This window comes from Oncorhynchus clarkii, chromosome 7 (genome assembly GCF_045791955.1).
Source record: "Oncorhynchus clarkii lewisi isolate Uvic-CL-2024 chromosome 7, UVic_Ocla_1.0, whole genome shotgun sequence".
NCBI lineage: Eukaryota > Metazoa > Chordata > Actinopteri > Salmoniformes > Salmonidae > Oncorhynchus > Oncorhynchus clarkii.
In genome coordinates this window covers 245,001-255,000 of record NC_092153.1, presented here as the reverse complement: position 1 = coordinate 255,000, position 10,000 = coordinate 245,001, and the positions used below count along the sequence as shown (strand labels likewise).

Here is a 10,000-nt window from a genome sequence, read left to right as displayed (position 1 = left end):
ATATGGTGACTGGGTATAGAGACAGAGAGAATAAAGAGAGATCAGGGTCTATATATGGTGACTGGGTATAGAGACAGAGAGAATAGAGAGAGATCAGGGTCTATATATGGTGACTGGGTATAGAGACAGAGACAGAGAGAATAAAGAGAGATCAGGGTCTATATATGGTGACTGGGTATAGAGACAGAGAGAATAGAGAGAGATCAGGGTCTATATATGGTGACTGGGTATAGAGACAGAGACAGACAGAGAGAATAAAGAGAGATCAGGGTCTATATATGGTGACTGGGTATAGAGACAGAGAGAATAAAGAGAGATCAGGGTCTATATATGGTGACTGGGTATAGAGACAGAGAGAATAAAGAGAGATCAGGGTCTATATATGGTGACTGGGTATAGAGACAGAGAGAATAAAGAGAGATCAGGGTCTATATATGGTGCCTGGGTATAGAGACAGAGAGAATAAAGAGAGATCAGGGTCTATATATGGTGACTGGGTATAGAGACAGAGAGAATAAAGAGAGATCAGGGTCTACATATGGTGCCTGGGTATAGAGACAGAGACAGACAGAGAGAATAAAGAGAGATCAGGGTCTATGTATGGTGACTGGGTATAGAGACAGAGAGAATAGAGAGAGATCAGGGTCTATATATGGTGACTGGGTATAGAGACAGAGAGAATAAAGAGAGATCAGGGTCTATATATGGTGACTGGGTATAGAGACAGAGAGAATGAGACAGAGAGATTGAGACAGAGAGAATAAAGAGAGATCAGGGTCTATATATGGTGACTGGGTATTGAGACAGAGAGAATAAAGAGAGATCAGGGTCTATATATGGTGACTGGGTATAGAGACAGAGAGAATAAAGAGAGATCAGGGTCTATGTATGGTGCCTGGGTATAGAGACAGAGCAACCAGCTGATCTCCTCTGTTATTGTAAATAGCGGGGGTGTGGGCAGCACCTCATTGCAGCGCGGGGAGACAAACACAACGTTGATCCCTGAGCCCCGAGGTTCAGCCTGGGAAGCTGAAGAGCCATTTAACACGATGAAAACAGATCGGCCCGACAACACAACACATCTAAAGATGTGACATCCAATAATAATAAGACATATTAATTCATCTTATTAACGGCCGGCTCCAGCTGTGATGCTGTAGTTTACAGTAAGAACAGTCAGTGTGTAGCCACAGGTAATAAAAACTAACACATTAAACAATTATGGTGCATTATAATATGATGATGTTTTATTTTTTAAATTCTAATCATGTTGTTTTTGTACTAAAATACACAACTTGATTACAATGTGGCCTATTTACTGTGACCAAGGTAGAGCTGTGGATATAGATACTGTGACCAACTTAGAGCTGTGGATATAGATACTGTGACCAACATAGAGCTGTGGATATAGATACTGTGAACAACGTAGAGCTGTGGATATAGATACTGTGACCAAGGTAGAGCTGTGGATATAGATACTGTGACCAACGTAGAGCTGTGGATATAGATACTGTGACCAAGGTAGATCTGTGGATATAGATACTGTGACCAAGGTAGAGCTGTGGATATAGATACTGTGACCAAGGTAGAGCTGTGGATATAGATACTGTGACCAAGGTAGAGCTGTGGATATAGATACTGTGACCAAGGTAGAGCTGTGGATATAGATACTGTGACCAAGGTAGAGCTGTGGATATAGATACTGTGACCAAGGTAGAGCTGTGGATATAGATACTGTGACCAATGTAGAGATGTGGATATAGATACTGTGACCAAGGTAGAGCTGTGGATATAGATACTGTGACCAAGGTAGAGCTGTGGATATAGATACTGTGACCAACATAGAGCTGTGGATATAGATACTGTGACCAAGGTAGATCTGTGGATATAGATACTGTGACCAAGGTAGAGCTGTGGATATAGATACTGTGACCAAGGTAGAGCTGTGGATATAGATACTGTGACCAAGGTAGAGCTGTGGATATAGATACTGTGACCAAGGTAGAGCTGTGGATATAGATACTGTGACCAAGGTAGAGCTGTGGATATAGATACTGTGACCAAGGTAGAGCTGTGGATATAGATACTGTGACCAATGTAGAGATGTGGATATAGATACTGTGACCAAGGTAGAGCTGTGGATATAGATACTGTGACCAACGTAGAGCTGTGGATATAGATACTGTGACCAAGGTAGAGCTGTGGATATAGATACTGTGACCAACGTAGAGCTGTGGATATAGATACTATGACCAACGTAGAGCTGTGGATATAGATACTGTGACCAAGGTAGAGCTGTGGATATAGATACTGTGACCAAGGTAGAGCTGTGGATATAGATACTGTGACCAATGTAGAGATGTGGATATAGATACTGTGACCAAGGTAGAGCTGTGGATATAGATACTGTGACCAAGATAGAGCTGTGGATATAGATACTGTGACCAAGATAGAGCTGTGGATATAGATACTGTGACCAACATAGAGCTGTGGATATAGATACTGTGACCAAGGTAGATCTGTGGATATAGATACTGTGACCAAGGTAGAGCTGTGGATATAGATACTGTGACCAAGGTAGAGCTGTGGATATAGATACTGTGACCAAGGTAGAGCTGTGGATATAGATACTGTGACCAACGTAGAGCTGTGGATATAGATACTGTGACCAAGGTAGAGCTGTGGATATAGATACTGTGACCAAGGTAGAGCTGTGGATACAGTTCAACTTCCTCTCTCTCCTCACGGTAAACACACAGTCTCCAGGTCAACTTCTTCTCTCTCCTCTCGGTAAACACACAGTCTCCAGGTCAACTTCCTCTCTCTCCTCTCGGTAAACACAGTCTCCAGGTCAACTTCCTCTCTCTCCTCTCGGTAAACACACAGTCTTCCAGGTCAACTTCCTCTCTCTCCTCTCGGTAAACACACAGTCTTCCAGGTCAACTTCCTCTCTCTCCTCTCGGTAAACACACAGTCTTCCAGGTCAACTTCCTCTCTCTCCTCTCGGTAAAACACACAGTCTCCAAGTCAACTTCCTCTCTCTCCTCTCGGTAAACACAGTCTCCAGGTCAACCTCCTCTCTCTCCTCTCGGTAAACACACAGTCTCCAGGTCAACTTCCTCTCTCTCCTCTCGGTAAACACACAGTCTTCCAGGTCAACTTCCTCTCTCTCCTCTCGGTAAAACACACAGTCTCCAAGTCAACTTCCTCTCTCTCCTCTCGGTAAACACAGTCTCCAGGTCAACTTCCTCTCTCTCCTCTCGGTAAACACACAGTCTCCAGGTCAACTTCCTCTCTCTCCTCTCGGTAAACACACAGTATCCAGGTCAACTTCCTCTCTCTCCTCTCGGTAAACACACAGTCTCCAGGTCAACTTCCTCTCTCTCCTCTCGGTAAACACACAGTATCCAGGTCAACTTCCTCTCTCTCCTCTCGGTAAACACACAGTCTCCAGGTCAACTTCCTCTCTCTCCTCTCGGTAAACACACAGTCTCCAGGTCAACTTACTCTCTCTCATCTCGGTAAACACACAGTCTTCCAGGTCAACTTCCTCTCTCTCCTCTCGGTAAATACACAGTCTCCAGGTCAACTTCCTCTCTCTCCTCTCGGTAAAACACACAGTCTCCAAGTCAACTTCCTCTCTCTCCTCTCGGTAAACACAGTCTCCAGGTCAACTTCCTCTCTCTCCTCTCGGTAAACACAGTCTCCAGGTCAACTTCCTCTCTCTCCTCTCGGTAAACACACAGTCTCCGGGTCAACTTCCTCTCTCTCCTCTCGGTAAACACACAGTCTCCAGGTCAACTTCCTCTCTCTACTCTCGGTAAACACACAGTCTCCAGGTCCCCAGCTTGCACAACTGGTAAATTAAGGATTCCCTTTGAGCCTGTAATGTGAGTTTTCCTGCAGAGTCAGCCAGTCAGTCAGCCAGTCAGTCAGCCAGTCAGCCAACCAGTCAGCCAACCAGCCAGCCAGCCAACCAGTCAGCCAGCCATCCAGCCAGCCAGTCAGCCAGCCAGCCAGCCAACCAGCCAGCCAGTCAGCCAGCCAGCCAGCCAGCAAATCAGCCAGCCAGTCAGTCAGCCAGCCAGTCAGCCAGCAAGCCAGCCAGCCAGTCAGTCAACCAGCCAATCAGCCAGCCAAACAGTGAGCCAGCCAGTCAGCCAGTCAGCCAGCCAGGCCTCCTCTCCTTCGGTCAAGCGTGGACACAGAGCCACAGAGCAGAACAGAACCCAATGAAGCAGAACCAAACCTTAGAGGGTTGTTTGGGAAGCATCCTATGTCCATAAACTGTCCTACTACAACGTCACTAACCCAGTGTCTCAGTCACTGTCCTGCTACAACGTCACTAACCCAGTGCATATACTGTCCTACTACAACGTCACTAACCCAGTGTCTCAGTCACTGTCCTACTACAACGTCACTAACCCAGTGTCTCAGAGTCCCACTACAACGTCACTAACCCAGTGTCTCAGAGTCCCACTACAACGTCACTAACCCAGTGTCTCAGTCACTGTCCTACTACAACGTCACTAACCCAGTGTCTCAGAGTCACTGTCCTACTACAACGTCACTAACCCAGTGTCTCAGTCACTGTCCTACTACAACGTCACTAACCCAGTGTCTCAGTCACTGTCCTACTACAACGTCACTAACCCAGTGTCTCAGTCACTGTCCCACTACAACGTCACTAACCCAGTGTCTCAGAGTCACTGTCCTAGTACAACGTCACTAACCCAGTGTCTCAGAGTCACTGTCCTAGTACAACGTCACTAACCCAGTGTCTCAGAGTCACTGTCTACTACAACCTTACTAACCCAGTGTCTCTGACATGAACCTCGACATGAACCTCGGCATGAACCTCGACATGAACCTCTAGCAGTATGTAGAGTAGAGCTCCCTTCTCTTTCACCTCCAATCTCCTCTCCTCTCCTCACCTCTACTCTCCCACCCTCCTCTCCTCCCCTCTACTCTCCCACCCTCCTCTCCTCCCCTCTACTCTCCCACCCTCCTCTCCTCCCCTCTACTCTCCCACCCTCCTCTCCTCCCCTCTACTCTCCCACCCTCCTCTCCTCCCCTCTACTCTCCCACCCTAATCTCCTCCCCTCCCCTCTCCCACCCTCCTCCCCTCCCCTCTACTCTCCCACCCTCCTCTCCTCCCCTCTACTCTCCCACCCTCCTCTCCTCCCCTCTACTCTCCCACCCTCCTCTCCTCCCCTCTACTCTCCCACCCTCCTCTCCTCCCCTCTACTCTCCCACCCTCCTCTCCTCCCCTCTACTCTCCCACCCTCCTCTCCTCCCCTCTACTCTCCCACCCTCCTCTCCTCCCCTCTACTCTCCCACCCTCCTCTCCTCCCCTCTACTCTCCCACCCTCCTCTCCTCCCCTCTACTCTCCCACCCTCCTCCCCTCCCCTCTACTCTCCCACCCTCCTCCCCTCCCCTCTACTCTCCCACCCTCCTCTCCTCCCCTCTACTCTCCCACCCTCCTCCCCTCCCCTCTACTCTCCCACCCTCCTCCCCTCCCCTCTACTCTCCCACCCTCCTCCCCTCCCCTCTACTCTCCCACCCTCCTCTCCTCCCCTCTACTCTCCCACCCTCCTCTCCTCCCCTCTACTCTCCCACCCTCCTCTCCTCCCCACCCCTCTCCCACCCTCCTCCCCTCCCCTCTACTCTCCCACCCTCCTCTCCTCCCCTCTACTCTCCCACCCTCCTCTCCTCCCCTCTACTCTCCCACCCTCCTCTCCTCCCCTCTACTCTCCCACCCTGCTCTCCTCCCCTCTCCCACCCTCCTCTCCTCCCCTCTACTCTCCCACCCTCCTCCCCTCCCCTCTACTCTCCCACCCTCCTCTCCTCCCCTCTACTCTCCCACCCTCCTCTCCTCCCCTCTCCCACCCTCCTCTCCTCCCCTCTACTCTCCCACCCTCCTCTCCTCCTCTTCCTCTCCATGTCCACAGCCCATTTACATCAGTGTTTCCTGTGTTGAAGCAGTGATTTGTGGGTAGCCTTGCTCACGCCCGCTGGCGGCCATCGTGGAATAAATAACCAATCGGCTGCTGAGCCCGTCAGACAGACGGAACGCTCAACGCTCTCCGGCCGCCTCGCACGGCGACCTTGTCGGTGATTCACTGTCGTGTGTGTGTGTGTGTGTCTGTATGTGTGTGTGTATGTGTGTGTGTCTGTCTGTGTGTGTGTGTGTGTGTCTGTATGTGTGTGTATGTGTGTGTGTCTGTCTGTGTGTGTGTATGTGTGTGTGTCTGTCTGTGTGTGTGTGTGTGTGTCTGTATGTGTGTGTATGTGTGTGTGTCTGTCTGTGTGTGTGTGTGTGTGTGTGTCTGTGTGTCTGTGTGTGTGTGTGTGTGTGTGCGTGTGTGTGTGTGTGTGTGTGTATGCGTGTGTGTGTGTCTGTGTATGTGTGTGTGTGTCTGTGTGTGTGTCTGTGTGTGTGTGTGTGTGTGTGTCTGTGTGCGTGCGTGTGTGTGTGCGTGCGTGTGTGCGTGCGTGTGTGTGTGTGTCTGTGTGTGTGTCTCTGTGTGTGTGTGTGTGTGCGCGTGTGTGTGTGTGTGTGTCTATGTGTGTGTGGGTACTCACCACCACTCCAAACTGCTCAGGCTCAGACAGACTGTTGTAGTCATTCTGAAGCTTCATCAAAGCATTCAGCTGCTCCTGTTCAGGAAGGTGTTTAACCAAGTTCTGGAGAGAGAGATATGGAGAGAGGGGGAGGGGTAGAGAGAGAGATGGAGAGAGAGATGGAGAGAGAGAGATGGAGGGGGTGGAGAGAGAGATATGGAGAGAGAGAGAGGAGGGGGGTAGAGAGAGAGATGGAGAGAGATGGAGGGGGTGGAGAGAGAGATGGAGAGAGGTGGAGGGGTAGAGAGAGAGATGGAGAGAGAGATGGAGAGAGAGAGATGGAGGGGGTGGAGAGGGAGAGAGGAAAGAGAGAGAGAGAGAGAGAGAGAATGATGAGTGGGTGGAGAGTGATGGAGAGAGAGAGTAGAGGTAGAGAGACACGGGGGAGAAGAGACAGATAAGAAAATGGTAAGAGTTTAAATTCATTGGAGTTTTAAACTGAGGCATTAAAAATGGAACACAATGTCCAGGACTTATTCAAGTGCAATTATAACGGTTCCACCTTTAAACCAGAACCGATCAATTATAACGGTTCCACCTTTAAACTAGAACAGATCAATTATAACGGTTCCACCTTTAAACCAGAACCGATCAATTATAATGGTTCCACCTTTAAACTAGAACAGATCAATTATAACGGTTCCACCTTCAAACTAGAACCGATCAATTATAACGGTTCCACCTTTAAACTAGGACGGTTCCACCTTCAAACTAGAACAGATCAATTATAACGGTTCCACCTTTAAACCAGAACCGATCAATTATAACGGTTCCACCTTTAAACTAGAACAGATCAATTATAACGGTTCCACCTTTAAACTAGAACAGATCAATTATAACGGTTCCACCTTTAAACTAGAACATATCAATTATAACGGTTCCACCTTTAAACTAGAACAGATCAATTATAACGGTTCCACCTTCAAACTAGAACAGATCAATTATAACGGTTCCACCTTTAAACTAGAACAGATCAATTATAACGGTTCCACCTTCAAACTAGAACAGATCAATTATAACGGTTCCACCATTAAACTAGGACATATTCTTCTTTATTTTCTTTCAGAAAACTTTGAAACAGATTTAGAAAATATGTTAATAACCAAGATAATTGAGGACAAGTCATCAAACTGTTCTCGTAAAAGGTTAAATGTTAACCTAAATAGATTTGAAGTACTTTTGGGGAAACGGTAATTTCCCAATGCATCTCTGAGTATTTCATTGTGTGTGTGTGAGACAGAGACACAGACAGAGAGAGAGACACACACAGAGAGAGAGAGACAGACAGAGACAGACAGAGAGAGAGAGACAGACAGAGACAGACAGAGAGAGAGAGAGAGAGAGAGAGAGAGAGAGAGACAGAGAGAGAGATAGAGAGTGAGACAGAGAGAGAGACAGACAGAGACAGACAGAGAGAGAGAGACAGACAGAGAGACAGACAGAGACAGACAGACAGAGAGAGAGAGAGAGAGAGAGAGAGAGAGAGAGAGAGAGAGAGAGACAGAGAGATAGAGAGTGAGACAGAGAGAGATAGAGAGTGAGACAGAGAGAGAGAGACAGAGAGAGATACAGAGAGAGTGTATCCACACCACTCTGTATGGGCTAGTTGTCATTAAGGAACGGGGAGTGTTACATAGCAGGACTTGAACAAACGAGGGCCATGGAGAGAGACGGACAATACAATAGACCAGACCATAGACCTGGGAGAGAGTCCATTACCATCTAGTCACAAACACACACGGCCTGCCGGGCTGCTCTAATGAGGCACGACACACACACAGGAACTTGTGGACAGGGCAGCAAGGTGTGTGTGTACTGAGTGTGTGTGTGTGTGTGTGTGTGTGTGTGTGTGTGTGTGTGTGTGTGTGTGTGTGTATACTGTGTGTGTGTGTGTGTGTACCATGTCACGGGGAGGCGATGAAAGGGCAAAAAGAAAATGAGGAATGACAACCCTTATTCAACCATCTCTTTCTCCTCTTTGTCCTTTCCTCTCCTCTTTGTCCTTTCCTCTCCTCCCCCATCTCCTCTCTCCTCTCTCCTTGTCCTCTCCTCTCCTCTTTGTCCTCTCCTCTCCTCCCCCATCTCCTCTCTCCTTGTCCTCTCCTCTTTGTCCTCTCCTCTCCTCTCCTCCTTGTCCTCTCCTCTCCTCCCCCATCTCCTCTCTCCTTGTCCTCTCCTCCTTGTCCTCTCCTCTCCTCCCCCATCTTCTCTCTCCTTGTCCTCTCCTCTCCTCTCCTCCTTGTCCTCTCCTCTCCTCTCCCATCTCCTCTCTCCTTGTCCTCTCCTCTTTGTCCTCTCCTCTCCTCTCCTCCTTGTCCTCTCCTCTCCTCTTTGTCCTCTCCTCCCCCATCTCCTCTCCTCTCCTCTCCTCCTTGTCCTCTCCTCTCCTCTTTGTCCTCTCCTCCCCCATCTCCTCTCCTCTCCTCTTTGTCCTCTCCTCCCCACCTCCTCTCCTTTGTGTCCTCTCCTCTCCTCTTTGTCCTTTCCTCTCCTCTCCTCTCCTCCTTGTCCTCTCCTCCCCATCTCCTCGTCCTCTCCTCTCCATCTCCTCTCCTCTCCTCCTTGACCTCTCCTCTCCTCTTTGTCCTCTCCTCCCCCATCTCCTCTCCTCTCCTCCTTGTCCTCTTCTCTCCTCTTTGTCCTCTCCTCCCCCATCTCCTCTCCTCTCCTCCTTGTCCTCTCCTCCCCCATCTCCTCTCCTTGTCCTCTCCTCTCCTTGTCCTCACCTCCCCCATCTCCTCTCCTTTGTGTCCTCTCCTCTCCTTTGTGTCCTCTCCTCTCCTCCTTGTCCTCTCCTCTCCTCTCAAGCAGCTTTTCTCTGAACAGCTAGTGGTCTGTTCATTACACATTGTCTGTCCGCCTGTCTGTCTGTTTGCCTGTCTGTCTGTCTGCCTGCCTGCCTGTCTGTCTGTCTGTGTCTGCCTGTCTGCCTGTCTGTCTGCCTGTCTGCCTGCCTGTCTGTCTGCCTGTCTGTCTGCCTGTCTGTCTGCCTGTCTGTCTGCCTGTCTGCTGGCTTTGTTTAACCTGTTATTATTACAATGTGTCTGCCTCCCTCATCATTATGTATCCCTGTACCACAGTTATCATAGTAGAGGTCAGAGGTCATGGTTACCTGAACCACATAGTTATCATAGTAGAGGTTAAAGGTCATGGTTACCTGAACCACATAGTTATCATAGTAGAGGTCATGGTTACCTGAACCACAGAGTTATCATAGTAGAGGTCAAAGGTCATGGTTACCTGAACCACAGCTATCATAGAGGTCAGAGGTCATGGTTACCTGAACCATAGAGTTATCATAGTAGAGGTCAAAGGTCATGGTTACCTGAACCACATCTATCATAGTAGAGGTCAGAGGTCATGGTTACCTGAACC

The 10,000-nt window shown here is 48.9% G+C and overlaps 1 protein-coding gene across 1 annotated transcript in view; it reads right to left on the bottom strand.

Moving 5' to 3' along the window:
- Positions 1-10,000, bottom strand: part of LOC139413972 (protein diaphanous homolog 3-like) — a 451,641-nt gene that overhangs the window by 209,137 nt on the left and 232,504 nt on the right. The window contains exon 20 of the mRNA XM_071161859.1: positions 6,587-6,688. Within this exon, the coding sequence (XP_071017960.1) occupies positions 6,587-6,688 (102 nt within the window). The remainder of the gene's footprint in view (positions 1-6,586; positions 6,689-10,000) is intronic.